The 24,843-nt window shown below is 41.4% G+C and overlaps 1 protein-coding gene across 1 annotated transcript in view; it reads left to right on the top strand.

Annotated features, from left to right (window-relative positions):
• LOC128690253 (hrp65 protein) overlaps window positions 1-24,843 on the top strand; it is a gene marked incomplete in the record, with an annotated part of 121,943 nt that overhangs the window by 25,568 nt on the left and 71,532 nt on the right. The window contains 6 exon segments of the mRNA XM_070090581.1: window positions 4,873-5,015; window positions 5,723-5,872; window positions 5,986-6,131; window positions 10,227-10,417; window positions 20,173-20,437; window positions 20,541-20,593. Coding sequence (XP_069946682.1) covers window positions 4,873-5,015; window positions 5,723-5,872; window positions 5,986-6,131; window positions 10,227-10,417; window positions 20,173-20,437; window positions 20,541-20,593 — 948 coding nt within the window.

Raw genomic sequence — 24,843 nt, 5'->3', positions numbered from 1 at the left:
ATCTATCACAATTCAACTAATATGACATAATAAACAATATTAATAACATAGAAACATGGAATATACTCTAGAATGAATAAAGTAAGTCATTACGTATGTCACGAGAGGTGTTGTGTTGTTGGGTATATAAGGGCCACTGAGTGTAAGCCGTCCATAATGGTGGTGAAGCAGCAGCTGAGTCGGCGGTGGTTTTTGTAGCCCTATATAACTCCAACAACATTGGAGGAGTTGGTAGAATCACTGAATCACTAAAGAAGGAACCCACTACCACCATCACTATGACCTTCTACCACTATTACAACTGTTACCACCATCACTGCTACCTTCTACCACCATCACTGCTACCTTCTACCACCATCACTGCTACCTTCTACCACCATCACTGCTACCTTCTACCACCATCACTGCTACCTTCTACCACCATCACTGCTACCTTCTACCACCATCACTGCTACCTTCTACCACCATCACTGCTACCTTCTACCACCATCACTACTACCTTCTACCACCATCACTACTTCCTTCTACCACCATCGCCACTACCTTCTACCACCATCACCACTACCTTCTACCACCATCACCACTACCTTCTACCACCATCACTACTACCTTATACCACCATCACTACTACCTTCTACCACCATCACTACTTCCTTCTACCACCATCACTACTTCCTTCTACCACCATCACCACTACCTTCTACCACCATCACCACTACCTTCTACCACCATCACCACTACCTTCTACCACCATCACTACTACATTCTACCACCATCACTACTACATTCTACCACCATCACTACTACCTTCTACCACCATCACTACTACCTTCTACCACCATCACTACTACCTTCTACCACCATCACTACTACCTTCTACCACCATCACTGCTACCTTCTACCACCATCACTGCTACCTTCTACCACCATCACTGCTACCTTCTACCACCATCACTGCTACCTTCTACCACCATCACTGCTACCTTCTACCACCATCACTGCTACCTTCTACCACCATCACTGCTACCTTCTACCACCATCACTGCTACCTTCTACCACCATCACTGCTACCTTCTACCACCATCACTGCTACCTTCTACCACCATCACTGCTACCTTCTACCACCATCACTGCTACCTTCTACCACCATCACTGCTACCTTCTACCACCATCACTGCTACCTTCTACCACCATCACTGCTACCTTCTACCACCATCACTGCTACCTTCTACCACCATCACTGCTACCTTCTACCACCATCACTACTTCCTTCTACCACCATCGCCACTACCTTCTACCACCATCGCCACTACCTTCTACCACCATCACCACTACCTTCTACCACCATCACTACTACCTTATACCACCATCACTACTACCTTCTACCACCATCACTACTTCCTTCTACCACCATCACTACTTCCTTCTACCACCATCACCACTACCTTCTACCACCATCACCACTACCTTCTACCACCATCACCACTACCTTCTACCACCATCACTACTACATTCTACCACCATCACTACTACATACTACCACCATCACTACTACCTTCTACCACCATCACTACTACCTTCTACCACCATCACTACTACCTTCTACCACCATCACTACTACCTTCTACCACCATCACTACTACCTTCTACCACCATCACTGCTACCTTCTACCACCATCACTGCTACCTTCTACCACCATCACTGCTACCTTCTACCACCATCACTGCTACCTTCTACCACCATCACTGCTACCTTCTACCACCATCACTGCTACCTTCTACCACCATCACTGCTACCTTCTACCACCATCACTGCTACCTTCTACCACCATCACTGCTACCTTCTACCACCATCACTGCTACCTTCTACCACCATCACTGCTACCTTCTACCACCATCACTGCTACCTTCTACCACCATCACTGCTACCTTCTACCACCATCACTGCTACCTTCTACCACCATCACTGCTACCTTCTACCACCATCACTGCTACCTTCTACCACCATCACTGCTACCTTCTACCACCATCACTGCTACCTTCTACCACCATCACTGCTACCTTCTACCACCATCACTGCTACCTTCTACCACCATCACTACCACCAAAGAAAGCTTCTAGTGGAAAGCTTCTAGTGCCAGCCCTTTGGTAAAGAATGTAAGAAACATAATTTATGAAAAAGTTTGTAGAAAAATACAAAGATGGTGGTGGTAGAGTGGAAGCAGTTGTTATAGTGGTTGATGAACATAAGAAAGGAGGATCACTGCAGCAGGCCTGTTGGCCCATGCTCGGCAGGTCCTTTACAAATCACCCCACTAACGAAACATTTTCCCAACCCAGTCCTCAATGCTACCCAAGAAATAAGCTCTGATAACTCTGAAATAAGCTCTGAACACTCATTTGGGAATTGCAAATGAGTGGATCGAGTTATCAGAGCTTATTTCTTGGGTAGCATTGAGGACTGGGTTGGGAAAATGTTTCGTTAGTGGGATGAATTGTAAAGGACCTGCCGAGCATGGGCCAACAGACCTGCTGCAGTGATCCTCCTTTCTTATGTTCATCAACCACTATAACAACTGCTTCCACTCTACCGCCACCATCTTTGTATTTTTCTACAAACTTTTTCATAAATTGTGTTTCTCACATTCTTTACCAAAGGGCTGGCACTAGAAGCTTTATTTGGAGCCATGGTAGCTTATTTAGCACTTGCAAGCACTAAAATCAATGGAATATCATGAAATATTTCGTAGGAGCATGTGAGGGGACCGTCACTCACTGGTAAACAATGGCACACTGGTGGCTGGGAAGGAAAGGCCGAGGCGGCTCAGAGCGTGAGTACGCGTCTGGGACGAAGGACTATTAGGACTACAGTGGACCCCGCATGACGATATTATTTCAATCCAGAAGTCTGTTTGGGTGCCGTTATAGACCGAATTTGTTCCCATAAGAAATATTGTGAATTAGATTAGTCCGTTTCAGACCCCTAAAAATACACCTACAAAAGCACTTACAAAAGTACACTTACATAATTAGTCGAGTTGGGAGCTGATCATTATGCGGGGGTCCACTGTATTAGCGAGTTACTGGACCATTTGCGAGCCAATATTTTGATGAAAAAACAGGACTATTTCCAAAATGGACGACTTTCAGGCCGGATGATTATTGAGGGACCACTGTACTAATACAGTGGACTTAATCATCACCTGTGTAGTTAACCATAATGCAATGTGTGGACCCTCTTGGCCTTAGATTTTTATCTAATATTAGTAGGTGGTAGATTTGAAGGTACAAAAAGTTGTGTATGTTAGTATGTTGAATACACATTTGTCAGTTGCATACTAGTATGTTGGTTAGAGTGTAAAGGTTAGGATAACAAAATCTTGTGTAAAATTTATCAACTCGAGTTTTCATAAATATACTGTACCAGAAAAATGGATGGGCAAATGTTTAGATCTCGAGGAGAAAAGCTCTAGTTGTATCCCCATTAATGACTAATCTGGAAAGTAGCATTATAAAGCATAAGAAAAATAAAAGGCAAACTATTAACCCCCTTCAGGGTCGAGAGGCCCTCTCCTAAACTTGTTCTCAGGGTCGAAAATTTTTTTGGAAAAAAAAAAAAAAATATGAAAAGATAGAGAATCTTTTCCCGATCATAATGACACCAAAAGTATGAAATTTGATGGAAAACTTACGGAATTGTGCTCTCACGGAGATAGCGTTCTCGATGATGATTACACATCGGCGATTTCGCCCACTTTGAGCCCTATTTTCAGCCAATTCCAGTGTACTGGTCAACAAAAAATCATGACTACTTCACTAGAACTCCATTAATTCTATCGAATGAGTACAAGAAACCACCCATTTACCAATTTAAGCTATCTTATAAAGTGGTCAGAAATTGGCAATTTTGCCAATTTCACACAAATTTCAAAAGGTGCCAATTTCCAAATAGGGTCCAGAATAATCAAGTCAGACATTCCTGGCACTAAAATAACATTTCCTCTGTTCATTAGTCATGTCCCCAGGCCCCTCTTACATTTCTTTTGCTTTCCACTTCGAATTTTTCTCCCAAAAAAATAGAAGATTTACTGTTATGCAGACTACTGCATTAGTGTAGAAGTGGTGTAAATAATATCAGTGCACTTGTGAAAGAATATTAGACTCGCCAGTTGATGTGTATTGGACACGTGGCATGATTTGTTTACTTTTGAACTTTGGAAAAAATCGAACATTTCTGCTACTTTGAGCTCAATTTCAAGGTACTTTTCATTGTGAAACCAATCAAAATCATCTCAATTTCTGTAATATGTCTTTCATTTTATAAAATGAGACCAGGAAAACTAGAACACAACCATAAATACCATACGAAAATACAGTGTGAAGTCGTTGTTTTAAACCAAAAAGTCATTTTTTTTTCTCATTATGCACTGTGTGCTGTAGGAATTTTTTTATACTGTGCACATTGACCACAGACCCATTCTTTCATATATAGGCCTACCAGCTTTCTCTTGCTAGAATTTAGGCGTACTAGTACGTCAACCCTGGTGCGTAAGCCGTACTAGTACGTCGGAAACCCTGAAAAGGTTAAAGTAGCAGTTTTTTTTTTGTCAGCGAACCACCCATATCTCACCAACGCAGGGATAAGTAAGAGTAATTATTCTATTTAAACTTTAAAAAAAAATTCATATCTAGTATGGGATATTCCACCAGTCTGGTTACACAAGAATTATTACTTATCACAGCTACAAGCATAGCTTTGTACATGTACAAATATACTTCACAATAGGTAATATACGATGTACAGATAATGTAGGACGTCACAAGAATTGCTAATGTAACTGCATAGTTGTACTATATATGATTTTTCTTTAGGTGTTCGGAGAGTTGGAGAAAGCTATAGTTATTACTGATGAGCGGGGTCGTGCTACTGGTGAAGGCATAGTTGAATTCTGTAAGAAACCATCTGCAAATTTGGCACTCAAAAAATGCAATGAAGGTTGTTTCTTCATGGTATCGTAAGTATTTGTTCTTGATTGCTCCCTTGCTCATACTAAGTTAACATTTTTTTTTTTTTTTTTTAACCAGTTGGCCATCTCCCACCAAGGCAGGGTGACCCAAAGAGAAAGAAAATCCCCAAAAAGAAAATGCTTTCATCATCATTCAACACTCGCCTCACTCATACATAATCACTGTTTTTGAAGAGGTGCCCAGAACACAACAGTTTAGAAGCATATGCGTATAAAGATACACAACATATCCCTCCAAACTGCCAATATCCCAAACCCCTCCTTTAAAGTGCAGGCATTGTACTTCCCATTTCCAGGACTCAAGTCCGGTTATTTTTGGGCACCTCTGCAAAAACGGTGATTATGTGTGAGTGAGGTGAAAGTCTTGAATGATGATGAAAAGAATGATGATGAAAGTATTTTCTTTCTGGGGATTTTCTTTCTTTTATTGGGCCATCCTGCCTCGGTGGGAGACAGCCAACTTGTTAAAAAAAATATTCAGTTAAATTTTGTCTTGCAGTAAAGCTGAATAGTTGAGTAAAAAAAAATGTGGGCCTTCAGAGCAAGTAGTCTTCAAGGTACAGTTTATCATTAGATTAAAATAAATGGTAAGAATGGTTTGACCATTAGGAAGGTAAATGAGTAGGCATTGCATAGCAGATGATTTAATTAGTATATTATAAATTGCTCAGTCATTTTCTTATTTTTTCTTGCAGATCTCCCCGTCCAGTCATTGTTGAACAGATGGCTTTAGTTGATGACAACGAAGGCATGAGTGAGTTAAATGTAAACAAACGTAATCCCGAGTACGTGAAAGAACGACAGCAAGGGCCACGTTTTGCACATCCAGGATCATTTGAATTTGAGTGAGGAGTTTCATATTTTGTTACAGTATTCTACTTTAAAATTTAATATACTAATGGATATCACTTGTGGTGCATATATATATACTGTAATTTGTATATTTACTTGCACTTAGGTATGGCTTGAAGTGGAAGCAGCTCTATGAACTTTTCGACAAGAAGAAAGATGCTTTGGATAAAGAGTTGCAGGATGAAAAAAGGAAATTGGAGGAACAGATAGAATATGCTAAATATGAGCACGAAACAGAAATGCTTAGAGAACGTGAGTATACGAAAGTTTTTTTTTTATCCTCCCCCCCCCCCTCTTCCAAGCAAACTGGCCATATTCCACTGAGGCAGGGTGACCTAACAGGAACAAAAGTTTCTCTTTTAAATTTAGTAATGTATACAGGAGAAGGGGTTACTATGAAAGCTTTTATACCTTTCCAATCTAAATGACAATACAGCCTCTCCTCACTTAACAACAGGAGTTCCGCTCCTAAGACTACATAGGTAAACGAATTCATCGCAAACTGAGGAGCATACGATAATGGTAGTGGGTTTGTTTCATTCATCATTTGATATTGTTTTAATGTCACCTTTGCACCATTTATAAAATTTCTGGTATATTTTTAACCCTTTCAGGGTCGAGAGGCCCTCTCCTAAACTCGTTCTCAGGGTCGAAAATTTTTTGGAAAAAAAAAAAAAAATTCTTATGAAATGATAGAATCTTTTCCCGATCATAATGACACCAAAAGTATGAAATTTGATGGAAAATTTGTGGAATTATGTTCTTGCAAAGTTAGCCGTCTCGGCGATGTTAACACATCAACAATTTCGCCCACTTTGAACTCTGTTTTCGGCCACTTTCAGTGTACTAGTCGACAAAAATCATATCTATTTTGTTAGAACTTCATTTTTTCTTTCAAATGAGTAAAAGAAACCACCCATTTACCAATTTCAAGTATCCAATAAAGTGGTCAGAAATTGGTAAGACAATTTCACACAAATTTCAGAAGATGCCAATTTCCAATTAGGGTCCAGAATAAGCAAGACAGACATTCCTGGCACTAAAATAACATTTTCTGTTCATTAGTCACATCCCCAGGCCCCTCTTACATCTCTTTTGCTTTCCAATTTGAACTTTTATTCTCACAAAAAAATAGTAGATTTACTGTTATGCAGACTACTGCATTAGTGTAAAAATGGTATAAATAATATCAGCGCACTTGTGAAATAATATTAGACTCGCCAGTTGACATGTACTGGATGCTTGGCATGATTTGTTTACTTATGAAATTTGGTAAAAATCGAACATTTCTGCTACTTTGAGCTCAATTTCAAGGTACTTTTCCTTATGAAACCAATCAAAATCATCTCAATTTCTGTAATATGTCTTCCATTTTATATAATGAGACCAGGAAAACTAAAATACAACCATAAATACCATATGAAAATACACTGCAAAGTTGCTGTTTTAAACCAAAAGCACGGTTGGAGTTTTTTTTTCTCGTGCACTGTGTGCTGCAGGATTTTTTTTATACTGTGCACACTGACCACATAGACCCAATCTTTCATATGTAGGCCTACCAGCTTTCTCTCACTAGGCGTTCTAGTATGTCACTACCCCTGGTGTGTAAGCCGTACTAGCACGTCGGAAACCCTGAAAGGGTTAAATGTTTATACAACTCTTTCAATTAACCAGCTGAATCCCACAGAGGCAGGGTGGCCCAAAAAGAAAAGCAAAAGTTTCTGTTTTTAGCTTCAGTAATGTATACAGTACTATACTAGCCCCTTACTCCCGGCATGTTAGTCGCCTGTTATGACATGGCTTATGGAGGAAGAATTCTGTTCCACTTCCCCATGTAGAAAATAATATACACTTGAGAAGTGATCATGAGTTGCCTCAGATCACACAAGCATGTATAGCCATTCAGCTGTGTTTATACAGTTGTGTACTGTATCTGGTAATAAATGGAAGAGGAAATCAGCTCTAATATACATTAAAGTACGCATAGTGGTCAGTGAGCCCTTCATAAGTCCAAGTTGTCGGTAAACGAGTACGTCGCTAAATGAGGAGAGGCTGTAATTGTTTTGTTTATGGCCCAAGAATAAAGATTAAAGTAAGTTTTTATTAGTGTTGCTCCTACCATAAGATTTATTGAGTTTGGAGTTAGAAAAACTACCATTTCTGAATGTCCACTGTCATGAAGGACTAAGAATTCAGCTTCTAATTACTCTACTCGATAGGAAACCAGTTTGTTCCTAAATACTTGACAGTTAAACATTTGGTGTTCTTAACCCTTTCACTGTCCAGACCCCCGACCTGAACCTTATCCACACTGTCCAAGAATTTTCAGTTTTTTTTTTATGAAATGGTAGAAAATCTTTTTCTGACAGTAATAAAAGAAAAAGTACAAAATTTGATGGAAAATTGATGAAATTTTGCTGTCATCAATATTTAGGCGTCGGCGATTTTGCCGAATTTGAGTCCAATTTTAGGCCAATGGCAGTGGACCCCCGGCATACGATGGCATCGGTATACGATACATTTTAATGCAAAAATTTTGCCTCGCCACTTGTTAAAAAACCCGCCACACACGATTCGTCCAGGACGCGTCCACATGTGGCCTGAACTGCTCCGTGCATGCCAGTGTTTACAAGCCAGGGAGTGTGCTCACATCTAAGCATACATTCAGTACATTCCATATTATCACATTGTTTTTGGTGCTTGTTTCTGCAAAATAAGTCACCATGGGCCCCAAGAAAGCTTCTAGTGCCAACCCTGTGGTAAAAAGGTGAGAATTAATATGGAAATTAAGAAAGATTTTGAAGGGTTTGGGGCTAACCCTGAGAAGCCTATGCCTTTTGTGGAATCCATTGTGCCTACTTCAAAAATTAAGGAAATGTGCACAAAGTGGGTTGAACTGCAAACCTTTATGGATGAAAATCACCCTAACACAGCTATTGCAAGCCGTGCTGGTGACTATTACAATGACAATGTTGTGGCCCATTTTAGACAAATCTTAAAGGAACGGGAGGTACAGACCTCTGTGGACAGATTTGTTGTGCGACAGAGGTCCAGTGACTTTCAAGCTGGTCCTAGTAACCCTGGAAAAGGACTTGCTACCTCAAGTCCTAATGGAAGGGGATTCCCCTTCTAAACAATAAGTTTGATACTTTCCCCTCCCATCCCATCAATCGTCACCAGATCTTCATTAAAGGTAAGTGTCATGTATTCTATTGTTAGTAGAGTACTACTAACTGTGTATGTCTTCTTCAGTTTGTGTGCATTAAACTTAATATTTCATGTGGTAAAACTTTTTTTTCATAGTACTTTTGGGTGTCTTGCACGGATTAATTTGATTTCCATTATTTCTTATGGGGAAAATTAATTAGCCTTCCGATAATTTTGGTATACGATGAGCTCTCACGAACGGATTAATATCATATACCGGGGTTCCACTGTACATTGTTCAAGTCGACCAAATTCTTGGCTATTTTGCTAGTATGTCTTCCATTTTATCAACTGAGCACAAAAAACTGCCTAATCAACTATTTCAACTACCTAATAAAGTGATCAGAAATTGATAATTTGGCCAGTTTCATACAAATTTCAAAATATTCTAATTTCAAAATAGGGCTTAAAATAAACAGTGCAGGCATTCCTGGCACTTATCATTTTCTCTGTTCATTAGTTACATTTCCAGGCTCTGCATGTGAGTTCCATTTTGATTTTTTGTCACAAAGCATTTTTATTCACACACAAGAATAGAGGATTTACTGTTTAGCGATATTGTAATAATTGTATAAACAATATCATTGCATTCGTGAACGCATATTAGACCCACTAGTTGGGCATGTTTTGGATGAGTCATGTGATTTGTTTAATCTTTAATATCGGCAAAAAATTAAACGTTTCTGCTACTTGGAGCTCAGTTTCAAGCTATTTTTCAGTCATGAAACCTATCAAAATCATCTCTGTTTCTGTAATATATCTTGGTTGACTGAAACAATGCAAAACAAAACGATGCAAAATAGGATTCGGTGGGCAAAATCACTGATGCGTAGATACTGCTGACATAGCAAAATTCCCGAAAGCATAATTTCATCAATTTTCCGTCAAATCTCGCATTTTTGCTTTCATTACCTTCAGAAAAAGATTCTCTTATCATTTCATGAGAATTTTTTTTTTTAATTCTTCGACACTGGGTGCAAATTCTTAGATTAGGGGGTCTGGACAGTGAAAGGGTTAAAGACCAGGAAAGCATTTAGAATTTAAGCATCTTTCACTTGAGAAATTCTAATTTCCTTGTACCTATATTGAATTGGACTATGAATTGTAAATTTATCTCGAAATGTCTTGAATCTCTTCCAGAGCTGCGCCAAAGGGAAGAGATGAATCAGCGAACCAAATCAGATTATGAACAGCGCCAGAGAGAATGGGAGGAGCATCGCCGTGTAGAAGAGGAGAGACAGAGACGCCAGGAGGAGGAATTGTCATTAAAATTTCGTCAACAAGAGGAGGAGCTCCGCAGACGCCAAGAAGAAAATAGACAATTTATGCAGGTATGTATATACCTGCAGATGAACAAGGAGGCTTTAGGAAAGGTAGGGGGTGTGTGGACCAGGTGTTTACAGTGAAACATATAAGTGAACAGTATTTAGATAAGGCTAAAGAGGTCTCTGTGGCACTTATGGATTAGGAAAAGGCATATGACAGGGTAGATAGAGGGGCAATGTGGCAGATGTTGCAGGTGTATGGTGTAGGAGGTAGGTTACTGAAAGCAGTGAAGAGTTTTTACGAGGATAGTGAGGCTCAAGTTAGAGTATGTAGGAAAGAGGGAGATTATTTCCCAGTAAAAGTAGGTCTTAGACAAGGATGTGTGATGTCACCGTGGTTGTTTAATATACAGTGGACCCCCGGTTAACGATATTTTTTCACTCCAGAAGTATGTTCAGGTGCCAGTACTGGTCGAATTTGTTCCCATAAGAAATATTGTGAAGTAGATTAGTCCATTTCAGACCCCCAAACATACACATACAAACACACTTACATAAATATACTTACATAATTGGTCGCATTCGGAGGTAATCGTTATGCGGGGGTCCACTGTATTTATAGATGGGGTTGAAAGAGAAGTAAATGCGAGGGTCTTGGCAAGAGGCGTGGAGTTAAAAGATAAAGAATCGCACATAAAGTGGGAGTTGTCACAGTTGCTCTTTGCTGATGACACTGTGCTCTTGGGAGATTCTGAAGAGAAGTTGCAGAGATTGGTGGATGAATTTGGTAGGGTGTGCAAAAGAAGAAAATTAAAAGTGAATACAGGAAAGAGTAAGGTTATGAGGATAAAAAGATTAGGTGATGAAAGATTGGATATCAGATTGGAGGGAGAGAGTATGGAGGAGGTGAATGTATTCAGATATTTGGGAGTGGACGTGTCAGCGGATGGGTCTATGAAAGATGAGGTGAATCATAGAATTGATGAGGGGAAAAGGGTGAGTGGTGCACTTAGGAGTCTGTGGAGACAAAGAACTTTGTCCTTGGAGGCAAAGAGGGGAATGTATGAGAGTATAGTTTTACCAACGCTCTTATATGGGTGTGAAGCATGGGTGATGAATGTTGCAGCGAGGAGAAGGCTGGAGGCAGTGGAGATGTCATGTCTGAGGGCAATGTGTGGTGTGAATATAATGCAGAGAATTCGTAGTTTGGAAGTTAGGAGGAGGTGTGGGATTACCAAAACTGTTGTCCAGAGGGCTGAGGAAGGGTTGTTGAGGTGGTTCGGACATGTAGAGAGAATGGAGCGAAACAGAATGACTTCAAGAGTGTATCAGTCTGTAGTGGAAGGAAGGCGGGGTAGGGGTCGGCCTAGGAAAGGCTGGAGGGAGGAGGTAAAGGAGGTTTTGTGTGCGAGGGGCTTGGACTTCAAGCAGGCATGCGTGAGCGTGTTTGATAGGAGTGAATGGAGACAAGTGGTTTTTAATACTTGACGTGCTGTTGGAGTGTGAGCAAAGTAACATTTATGAAGGGGTTCAGGGAAACCGGCAGGCCAGACTTGAGTTCTGGAGATGGGAAGTACAGTGCCTGCACCCTGAAGGAAGGGTGTTAATGTTGCAGTTTAAAAACTGTAGTGTAAAGCACCCCTCTGGCAAGACAGTGATGGATTGAATGACGGTGAAAGTTTTTCTTTTTCGGGCCACCCTGCCTTGGTGGGAATCGGCCAGTGTGATAATAATAAATAAATAAAAAATGTATATACAGTGGACCCCCGCATAACGATCACCTCCGAATGTGACCAATTATGAAAGTGCGTTTGTACGTGTATGTTTGGGGGTCTGAAATGGACTAATCTACTTCACAATATTCCTTACGGGAACAAATTCGGTCAATACTGGCACCTGAACATACTTCTGGAGTGAAAAAATATCGTTAACCGGGGGTCCACTGTACATAGTTTTTTATAATTAGTAAGCTATACAGAAGAAGGGGTAACTAGTCTATTGCTCCTGGCTTTATAGTTGACTTACGACACGCTTGGCTTATGGAGTAAAGATTCTCATTCCACTTCCCCATGGATATGAAAGGAAGTAATAAGAACTGTTAAGAAAAAGAGAACAGATGAGTGTGTATGCATAAATGTGTACATGCATATGTAGTGTGAGCTAAGTGTAAGTAAAAGTAGCAAGATGTACCTGTTATCTTTGGGTTTATGAGACAGAAAAGATTGGGTTTATGAGACAGAAAAGACACACCAGCATTTCTACCATCGTGTAAAACAAAGGGGAAGGGGTTGTCGAAAGGATGGAAGGGGCTTGGACATACAGGAGGCATGTGTATGTGTTGGATAGTAATGAGTAGAGATGAATGATTTTTGGGACTTGACGAGCTGTTGGAGTGTGAGTAGGGTAATAATTTTCTCAGGGATTCAGGGAAACTGATTAGCTGGACTTGAGTCCTGAAGGTGAAAAATACAATGCCAGCACGTTAAAGGAGCGGGTTTGGAATGTTTGATGTTTAGTGACATCTAAACTGTCGTAGCTGCATGCCTCTGCAAAGACGGTGATAGTGTGAATGATGCTGAAAGTTTTTTGGGGAGTGAGGGGGGGGGGGGGGGCACCCTGCCTCTGGAGATGACCAGTGTTAAAAAAAAAGTGTATAATTTTTTTTTTTCAACAAGTCGGCCGTCTCCCACCGAGGCAGGGTGACCCAAAAAATAGAAAGAAAATCCCCAAAAAGAAAATACTTTCATCATCATTCAACACTTTCACCACACTCGCACATTATCACTGTTTTTGCAGAGGTGCTCAGAATACAACAGTTTAGAAGCATACACATATAAAGATACACAACATATCCCTCCAAACTGCCAATATCCCAAACCCCTCCTTTAAAGTGCAGGTATTGTACTTCCCATTTCCAGGACTCAAGTCCGACTATATGAAAATAACCGGTTTCCCTGAATCCCTTCACTAAATATTACCCTGCTCACACTCCAACAGATCGTCAGGTCCCAAGTACCATTCGTCTCCATTCACTCCTATCTAACACGATCACGCACGCTTGCTGGAAGTCCAAGCCCCTTGCCCACAAAACCTCCTTTACCCCCTCTCTCCAACCCTTTCGAGGACGACCCCTACCCCGCCTTCCTTCCCCTATAGATTTATATGCTTTCCATGTCATTCTACTTTGATACATTCTCTCTAAATGACCAAACCACCTCAACCCCTCTTCTGCCCTCTGACTAATACTTTTATTAACTCCACACCTTTTCCTAATTTCCACACTCCGAATTTTCTGCATAATATTTACACCACACATTGCCCTTAGACAGGACATCTCCACTGCCTCCAACCGTCTCTCGCAGCTGCATTTACCACCCAAGCTTCACACCCATATAAGAGTGTTGGTACTACTATACTTTCATACATTCCCTTCTTTGCCTCCATGGATAACGTTTTTTGACTCCACATATACCTCAACGCACCACTCACCTTTTTTCTCTCATCAATTCTATGATTAACCTCATCCTTCATAAATCCATCCGCCGACACGTCAACTCCCAAGTATCTGAAAACATTCACTTCTTCCATACTCCTCCTCCCGAATTTGATATCCAATTTTTCTTTATCTAAATCATTTGACACCCTCATCACCTTACTCTTTTCTATGTTCACTTTCAACTTTCTACCTTTACACACATTCCCAAACTCATCCACTAACCTTTGCAATTTTTCTTTAGAATCTCCCATAAGCACAGTATCATCAGCAAAAAGTAACTGTGTCAATTCCCATTTTGAATTTGATTCCCCAAAATTTAATCCCACCCCTCTCCCGAACACCCTAGCATTTACTTCCTTTACAACCCCATCTATAAATATATTTAAACATCCATGGTGACATTACACATCCCTGTCTAAGACCTACTTTTACTGGGAAGTATTCTCCCTCTCTTCTACACACCCTAACCTGAGCCTCACTATCCTCATAAAAACTCTTTACAGCATTTTATAACTTACCACCTATTCCATATACTTGCAACATCTGCCACATTGCTCCTCTATCCGCTCTATCATATGCCTTTTCTAAATCCATAAATGCAATAAAAACTTCTCTACCTTTATCTAAATATATGTACAGTAATTAAAAGTGAACATAGGAAAGATCAAGGTAATGAGAGTAGCAGAAAATTCAGGCAGTGAAAGATTATCATATTGCAGGGAGGGAGTATGGAGGAAGTAAATTTTAGATATTTGGTAGTGAACTTATCGGCAAATGGGTCTATGAAAAGACGAGTCGAAATTTAGAATTGATAAGGAGTAAAAAAAAAAAAAAAGTGGTGGATAGTGCATTGAAGCATCTGTGGAGACAAGCTTATCCTTGGAGGCAAACAGGGGAATGTACTAGAGTATAATGGTACCAGTGATGTTGTATGGGTATGAGCAATGGGATTTCAAATATTGCAGCAGAGGGGAGGAGGTTGGAGGCAGTGGGGATGTCATGCTTCAGGGCAGTGTGTGGTGTTCATATTATCAGAGAATTCATAGCTTGGAGATTAAAGAGGTGCAGGGTTACGAAAAGTATTACAGATTGGAGGAGGGGGTGTTTAGGTGATTTGGATGTGGAGAGGATAGAATTTTAAAATAGGATGACTAGCAGGGCATATAAATCTGGGGTAGAGGGAAGGAGGGCTAGGAGTCATCCCAAGAAGGGATGGAGAGAAGGGGTAAGGGTGGTTTTGAGTGCTTGGGGCTTGGACATCGAATAGGCTTATTAAGTGAACATGTTTGGCGGGTTTGAGTGGAGTCAAGTGGTTTTTATGATGTGTTCTGTTTGAATGTGAGCACGGTAGCATTTATGAAGGGATTCAGGGAAGCTGGTTAGTTGAGCTTGAGTCCTGGAGGTGGGAAGTACAGTGTCTATGGGGATGTTGCAGTTATGGAAGTATCTGAGCTGTGACATACACATGCTTCTGGCAAGACAATGATTGACTGAATGACGGTGAATGTGTTTCTTCTTTTATGGGGCACCCTACCTTAGTAGGAGATGGCTGATATTACATACCGATATTGATTTTTTTTTTTCCTTTTAATTTTATTTGTTGGAGTGCCTCTCGTGATTTGTTAATGTTTCATTTAAATACTACATAATGGTTACAAATGTTAATGGTATGTTTAAATTTAAAAAAGATGCCTATAATTATGAACAGCATTTTGGGCAGACTTAATTTAGAACCAAAACTAACTGATGAAAGTTTGACAGTTGTAGTTATGACCATTTGTCATGCCTGACATGTAACGTGACCTAATTGGACACAACCCAAACATTGGTGTATCTTTGTTAGAGATAGATATAGATAGATAGATGGAGATATACAGGTAGATGGGGCTATACAGGTAGACGGAGATGTGCCGTAGACTGAGATATAGATAGATATGGAGATAGAAATATAGATCTTTTTACATCTGGTACACGGAAGGTGCATTTCTTAGAAGCTATACAATATACTAATATGTATAATCTGGTGTATTGCAAAGGCAGTGCTTGCACTGAAGTGTAAGTAGAGGTGTGGTTCAGAGGGTATTGTAAATTGTGATGTCCATGTACTTCAGTCAACATGACTATTAAATAATTTAATGTTTGTGCTTATTCACCTTACCTTGGTAGGAGAGGGGAAAAAATAGAATTTTTGTTTGTGTGGATGGATTGAGGCACAGATTTTTTGGTCATGTTATTTCCAAAATTTTTACAAATTTTGATCCACTACGTATTTACAAACTTCACAAACTTTTGGCCAAATTTGGATCTCTCTATTTGCAGTTTTTACATAAATTCCTTGATATTGAAGGGCTCTTGATCGAAGGAATTAGACTGAATCTTTTTTCTTGGATCCAGCCTGATTGCCTTCCATTACCCGATTGGTGTATGGCCCATCTGGGTTTTGCACTTCCCCTTAACCATTTCAGAGTCCCCAGGCCCTCTCCCAGACTTGTTCTCAGGGTTGCCCTAGTTTAAAAAAAAAAAATATTTTTTCTTATGAAAAGATAGAGAATCTTTTCCCGGTCATAATGACACCAAAAGTACGAAATTTGATGGAAAACTTACGGAATTATGCTCTCGCGAAGTTAGTGGTCTCGACGATGTTTATGCATCGGCAATTTTGCCCACTTTGAGCCCTATTTTCAGCCAATTCCAGTGTACTAGTTGACAAAATCATAACTACTTCGCTAGAACTCCTTTTTTTGTTTCGAATGAGTACAAGAAACCACCCATTTACCGATTTCAACTATCCAATACAGTGGTCAGAATTTAGCAATTTTGCCAATTTCACACAAATTTCAAAAGATGCCCATTTCCAAATAGGGTCCAGAATAAACAAGGACATTCCTGGAACTAAAATAACATTTCCTCTGTTCATTAGTCACGTCCCCACACCCCTCTTACATTCTTTTGCTTTCCACTTTGAATTTTTATTCTCAAAAAAAATAGAAGATTTACTGTTATGCAGACTACTTTATTAGTGTAGAAATGGTATAAATAATATCGGCGCACTTGTGAAAGAATATTAGACTCGCCAGTTGACGTGTATTGGACGCTTAGTATGATTTGTTTACTTTTGAACTTGGGTAAAAGTTGAACATTTCTGCTAATTTGAGCTCAATTTCAAGGTACTTTTCATTGTAAAACCAGTCAAAATCATCTCAATTTCTGTAATATGTCTTACATTTTATAAAATGAGACCAGGAAAACTAGAATACAACAACAAATGCCATACGAAAATACAGTGCAAAGTTGCTGTTTTAATCCAAAAACACGGTCAAAGTTTTTTTTTTTTCTCATTACGCACTATGTGCTGCAGGATTTTTTTTATACTGCGTGCACTGACCACATAGACCCATTCTTTCATATGTAGGCCTACCAGCTTTCACTAGATTTGAGGGCGCTAGAATATAGGCGTACTAATACATCAAAAACCCTGGTGCGTAAGCCGTACTAGTACATCCGAAACCCTGAAAGGGTTAAATATAATATACACAAATTGGTGTATGTATGGGATTTTAGAGGCATATCTTGTTTTATGCCCATGAGTGCTGTTGAAGTTCTGGATACATCTTGAATCTTGAGTAGTCTAGTCCTGTGTCCTGAAGATTTAGTGACCAGGAAAATGTATGGGTTTTTTTTCTAAACCCATAGACCATCTCACACTAAGGCAGGGTGACCCAAAAAAAGAAACTTTCACCATCATTCACACATAATCACTGTCTTCGCAGAGGCACTTAGATATGACAGTTTAGATGTCGCTCCAAACTGCCAATATCTCAAACCCCTCCTTTAAAGTGCAGACATTGTACTTCCCATTTCCAGGATTCAAGTCCGGCTAACTGGTTTCTCTGAATCCCTTCACAAAATATTACCCTGCTTACACTCAACAGCTCGTCAGATCCCAAAAACCGTTCATCTTCATTCACTCCTATGTAACATGCTCATGCACACTTGCTGCATGTTCAAGCCTCATGCACACACAATCTCTTACCCCCTCCTTCCATCTTTTTGTGGGATGAACCCTTCCTCCTCCCCTCCACTGCTGATTTATACACCCTTCGTTATCCTATTTTGCTCCAGCCTATCTAAATGACCAAACCACTGCAACCCCTCTTCAGCCCTCTGAATAATTCTTTGTCACTCCACACCACCTCCAGAGTTCCACACTGTAAATTCTGCATAATATTTACACCACACATTACCCTTAGACATGACATCTCCACTGCGTCTAGCCACCTCCTCACTGCAGCATTCATAACCCAGTACATTCCCTTCTTTGCCCCCATGGATAACATTTCTTTTCTCTCCACAGACACCTCAGTGCACCACGCCTTTTTTTCCTTCATCAGCTCTTTGGTTAACCTTGTCCTTCATAAACTTATTTGTTGACGTATCTACTCCCAAATACCTGAACACATTTACTTCTTCTATATCCCCTCCAATGTGATGTCCAGTTCTTCTTTTCCTAACTCATTTGATACCCTCATCTTGGTTCACTTTCAATTTTCTTCCTTTACACACCCTCCCAAACTTGTCCACTAACCTTTGCAACTTCTCTTGAGAATCTCCCAAAAGCACAGTATCATCAGCAAAAAGTAACTGTCAACTGCTATTTTTGTATTTGATTCCCCATAATTTAATCTCACCCCTCTTCCCAACACCTTAGCATTTGCTTTTACAGCTCCATCTATAAATACGTTAAGCAACCATGGTGAATTTACACACCCCTCTAAGGCCTACTTTTACTGGAAAGTAATCTCCCTCTCCTACACACCCTAATCTGAGCCTCACTATCCTTTTAAAAACTCTATAAACCGCATTTAGTAACTTACTACCTATTGAATATACTTGCAACATCTACCACATTGCTTCTTTATCATATGCCTTTTCTAAATCCATAAATGCAATGAAAACTTCCCTACCTTTATCTTAATGTTGTTCACTTATATGTTTCAATGTAAACACTTGATATACACATCCCCTACCCATTCCAAAGCCTCCTTGTTCATCTGCAGTCCTGCTCTCTGTCTTACCTTTAATTCTTTCAATGATGACCCTACCACACACTTCACCTTGTATACTTGGTAAACTTATTTCCCTATAATTTTTATAATTTCTCTTGTCCTCCTTCCCTTTACAAAAAGGAACTATACACTCTTTGCCAATCCCTCGGTACCTTACTCTTTCATACATGTATTGAACAAAATTACCAACCACTCCAAAAATATGTACCCCACTGCTTTAACATTTGTCATGATCCCATCAGTTTCAGCTGCTTTACCCCCTTTCATTCTTCCTAATACCTAATGCACCTTCCCCACACTCACATCTGGCTCTTCTTCATTCCTAAAAGATGTTATACCTGCCTGGCCAGTACATGAAATTACTACCTCCTCCTCTTCAACGTTTAACAGTTCCTCAAAATATTTTTGCCATCTTTGCAATACCTCCAACTCCCCCATCTACTAACTCACCTGCTCTTGTTTTTATATTTAGTAAATTTAAAGCGTTAAAGGTGGTTCGGTATACTGACGACTAACTTCCACTATACTAATCAGTTAGCAATGTTTTGCAACTGACCCCCCCCCCCCATATATAAAAATGGAGATGGGTATGGTAGATAAATGTGCATAGAGCAATATATACTTTAAGAGTGTACCTTAAGTTTGATACTGTGCTTACTTGTAATTTGTTGGATGTGAGAAGTGGCTTTTAACTTGGTTTAGTTGTAAACATGTAATTTTTGGTCTTTGTGTTATCCATTTCAATGTTTGGCTTGTTCTATTGCCAGACAGCATGTATTAGGTCTTTTCTAGATAAAATTTGTCAGTGATCATCCAGGCATGGTTATACTTACTTAGTCAACTGTTGACTATTTTAAGCAGTTTGTCAGCTGTTAAACCTCTAACAGACTTCTTGATAATATTGAAGAATGAGTACTTGTGCAACATTTGGGAAATGTTTATTGAGGAAACGTTTTGCCAGCTAGTGGCTTCAGTCCGATTTAGTTGATAATTTTTTGGGGGGGAAGTGTGTACTCTTTATTTTTTTTGGTGGCCTATTTTCAGTGTTAGGGATGGGCATGTGTTGCTTTCAGAGAAACCTTCACAGTTGTACCAAAGCTATTCTCATTAGAGAGTTGACTGATAATAGTTCAGGGTGAACCTAAATATGTTAGTTTTTATTCCAAAGTGTGGGTTTGTGAATACTTTTTATTATAATTAGTACTGAAATTCTGCTAACACATTAAGGTAATAAAACAATTCTCATTTTTAATTGCCAGGAACGTGCGAGTGACATGTTAAAAAATGAAAATAGCCAAGATAGCTTTGGAAGTGGTGGCTACCAGGGTACTGAAGGTAGCAACTGGCGCCGCAACAGTGACACATACAGATCCCAGGGGGGGAGCAGTTGGCGTGGAGGTGGAAGTGAATCGTGGGGCCGGTCTGGTATGGCAGGTAGTCGTGGAGGCAATAGCTCATCTGGTATGGGCGGTAGCTGGGCTGACAGTACCTGGGATGGTCGTCCTGATCCCTGGCAGAGTGAAAGTAAGTGCGTTATAATATTTATAAAACTTGAGATATATAAATTTGCACTAATTTCTTGTATTAGTAATTTCTGTTTGCTAGACATTATTTCATTTTCTTCCAGGTCGTGGTGCATACCAGCGTGGTAGCAGCGAGAGTGAGCTCCCGCCCCCTCCGGTAAGTATTCCACTTATAAATTTCCAACCACTGTGTTGCACATGAGAAAATGGGCAGCTTTGTGCTGTAACTATCTTATAAAACCGTATTATTCTGCAGAAGGCCATGGTTTGGTCAGAAGCAGGTGATGTTTTTGTGGTCTTAATCCCATTTCAACTTTCAAAATATTTTATACAAAGATTTGTATCCAGTTACTTTGCTTTGATAAAACTTGCCATTGTTCTAGGCTGTTTTTCTTTGATCTGACTTCTTTCTTTTGCTGTACTTCAGCAGCCCTGAAATAAAGGTGTGTTCTTTTTCTGACCACTAACTCTTATTGGAGTACCTGAGGAGATTGTGTTAAGTTTTCCACCCTATCCCTTCTGAGGAAAATTTGTCTCCTTGATCAAAGATAACACTTGAAAACAGTGCAGATTTAAAAATGCCGGAAAGTTATTTGCTTTGTGAGAATTTTGTGGCTTAGGGTATGAGTACGATATGTGTATACTTTATTTTTGTACTTTAGCTGAAAAGGAGAATTCGTCTCTTTGATAATATCTAATTGCCATAACTTGAGTAATCTGTTAGCTGTAAATAGCTGATGATGGTGACCAATGTTTGGGAAAATTTGGGCATATCTAGCCTGAGTATTTGAGTTTTCTTTATTTCTAAAGGTGTGAGGAAGACGTGAAAATAGCAGTTACTTATCTGGTTAAAATTTCTTAATTTTTGTCGTCAAAACTGAAAAAAATTAGTTTTTTTTTTTTTTAAGTCAGAATACCATGGTTGTAACAACTCATTAATTGTTATTGAAACCAGACGAAATTTTGGTCCATCCTGGACCACCATTATGTTCATCGCAACTTGTTAATGGCCAGATTTGTAGTGTTCCCAAAGAACTTGTCTGGAAAAGTTTGCACACATCTTACCTGTACCTCTTGTTCCCAAAATTATTCCAGCCTTTCATGCCTGTCCTTATGTTTATTTCTTGTCCCACTCTCCCTCTCATAGCTTCATTTTCCTTTATCACCACCTGCATTTTCCTCCTCTCCCTCTTGCATCTTCCTCTCCCTCCATTATCTTGCACGTTTCCCTCCATTTTTCTATACTACATCTAATGTTCATCCTCTTCATCTCTGATAAATTACACATGTGCAACATGTTGCACATGTCTAATTTATCAACTTGTCGGTTCTCTGAACCATTCATCTACACTCTTCATCTCTGTTTCACTTCCTCCTCTCCCTATAACCTCTTCCTTTTCTACCCAACTCTTTTTCTCTACCTCGTCCTCCCATTTAATTTCCTTAATTTTTTAAACTTTAATTTTTTCTATGTTCTCCATGCTTCTGTCTAAAGCATTGGTTCCCTCCAATTACTTTATCCACCCAGCTTCCCCAACTTTGTCAGTGACAAGGCTGACCTGTAGGCTGATGAATCTAAATGCGTGTAAATACACGAGACACACACGCACGAGACAGTACACACACACGAGACACGACACACACACGAGACACGACAGAGACATGCGAGACACGACAGAGAGGCACGCGAGACACGACAGAGAGGCACGCGAGACACGACAGAGAGGCACGCGAGACACGACAGAGAGGCACGCGAGACACGACAGAGAGGCACGCGAGACACGACAGAGAGGCGCACGCGAGACACGACAGAGAGGCGCACGCGAGACACGACAGAGAGGCGCACGCGAGACACGACAGAGAGGCGCACGCGAGACACGCCAGAGAGGCGCACGCGAGACACGACAGAGAGGCGCACGCGAGACACGACAGAGAGGCGCACGCGAGACACGGCAGAGGCGCACGCGAGACACGGCAGAGGCGCACGCGAGACACGGCAGAGGCGCACGCGAGACACGGCAGAGGCGCACGCGAGACACGGCAGAGGCGCACGCGAGACACGGCAGAGGCGCACGCGAGACACGGCAGAGGCGCACGCGAGACACGGCAGAGGCGCACGCGAGACACGGCAGAGGCGCACGCGAGACACGGCAGAGGCGCACGCGAGACACGGCAGAGGCGCACGCGAGACACGGCAGAGGCGCACGCGAGACACGGCAGAGGCGCACGCGAGACACGGCAGAGGCGCACGCGAGACACGGCAGAGGCGCACGCGAGACACGGCAGACACAGACACACGAGACACGGCAGACACAGACACACGAGACACGGCAGACACAGACACACGAGACACGGCAGACACAGACACACGAGACACGGCAGACACAGACACACGAGACACGGCAGACACAGACACACGAGACACGGCAGACACAGACACACGAGACACGGCAGACACAGACACACGAGACACGGCAGACACAGACACACACAGACACACGACAGACACAGACACACACACACACACACAGAAACACACACACACGCACAGACACACACACACACACACACGCACAGACACACACACGCACAGACACACACACACACACACAGACAGACACACACACACAGACACACACACACACACACACAGACACACACACACAGACACACACACACACACACACAGAGACACACACACACACACAGACACACACACACACACACACACACAGACACACACACACAGACACACACACACACACACAGACAGACACAGACACACACACACACACACACACACACACACACAGACACACAGACACACACACACAGACACAGACACACAGACACACACACAGACACACACACAGACACACACACAGACACACACAGACACACACAGACACACACAGACACACACAGACACACACAGACACACACAGACACACACACAGACACAGACACAGACACACACACACACACAGATGCACACACACACAGACACACACACAGACACAGACACACAGACACAGACACACGCGCACACACACACACACACAGACACAGACACACACAGACACACACACACCTTGACACCTCAAAGGCGATGGGACCGGACAACATCTCCCCATGGGTCCTTAGAGAAGGAGCAGAGATGCTGTGCGTGCCTCAAACCACAATCTTCAACACATCCGTTGAAACTGGGCAACTACCTGAGAAATGGAAGACAGCTAATGTAGTCCCCATATTTAAGAAAGGAAACAGAAACGAGGCACTAAACTACAGACCTGTGTCTCTGACATGTATTGTGTGCAAAGTCATGGAGAAGATTATCAGGAGGAGAGTGGTCGAACACCTGGAAAGGAACAAGATTATAAATGAAAACCAGCATGGGTTCATGGAAGGCAAATCTTGTATAACAAACCTCCTGGAGTTTTATGACAAGGTAACAGAAGTAAGACACGAAAGAGAGGGGTGGGTAGATTGCGTTTTCCTAGACTGCAGGAAGGCCTTTGACACAGTTCCCCACAAGAGATTAGTGCAGAAGCTGGAGGATCAGGCGCACGTAAAAGGGAGGGCACTGCAATGGATAAGGGAATACCTGACAGGGAGGCAGCAATGAGTCATGGTACGTGAAGAGGTATCACAGTGGGCGCCTGTTACGAGCGGGGTCCCAGAGGGGTCAGTTCTAGGACCAGTGCTATTTTTGATATATGTGAACGACATGATGGAAGGAATAGACTCTGAAGTGTCCCTGTTCGCAGATGACGTGAAGTTGATGAGAAGAATTAAATCGGACGAGGATGAGGCAGGACTGCAAAGAGACCTGGACAGGCTGGACATATGGTCCAGCAACTGGCTTCTCGAATTCAATCCAGCCAAATGCAAAGTCATGAAGATTGGGGAGGGGCAAAGAAGACCGCAGACAGAGTATAGGCTAGGTGGACAAAGACTACAGACCTCACTCAGGGAGAAAGACCTTGGGGTGACCATAACACCGAGCACATCACCGGAGGCACACATCAACCAAATAACTGCTGCAGCATACGGGCGCCTGGCAAACCTGAGAATAGCGTTCCGATACCTTAATAAGGAATCGTTCAAGACACTGTACACTGTGTATGTTAGGCCCATACTGGAGTATGCAGCACCAGTCTGGAACCCACACCTTGTCAAGCACGTCAAGAAGTTAGAGAAAGTACAAAGGTTTGCAACAAGGCTAGTCCCAGAGCTCAAGGGAATGTCGTACGAGGAAAGGTTAAGGGAAATCGGACTGACGACACTGGAGGACAGAAGGGTCAGGGGAGACATGATAACGACATACAAGATACTGCGGGGAATAGACAAGGTGGACAGAGATAGGATGTTCCAGAGAGGGGACACAGGGACAAGGGGTCACAACTG

Source organism: Cherax quadricarinatus, chromosome 32 (genome assembly GCF_038502225.1).
Source record: "Cherax quadricarinatus isolate ZL_2023a chromosome 32, ASM3850222v1, whole genome shotgun sequence".
Classification (NCBI taxonomy): domain Eukaryota; kingdom Metazoa; phylum Arthropoda; class Malacostraca; order Decapoda; family Parastacidae; genus Cherax; species Cherax quadricarinatus.
This window is presented reverse-complemented; position numbering and strand designations above follow the sequence as displayed.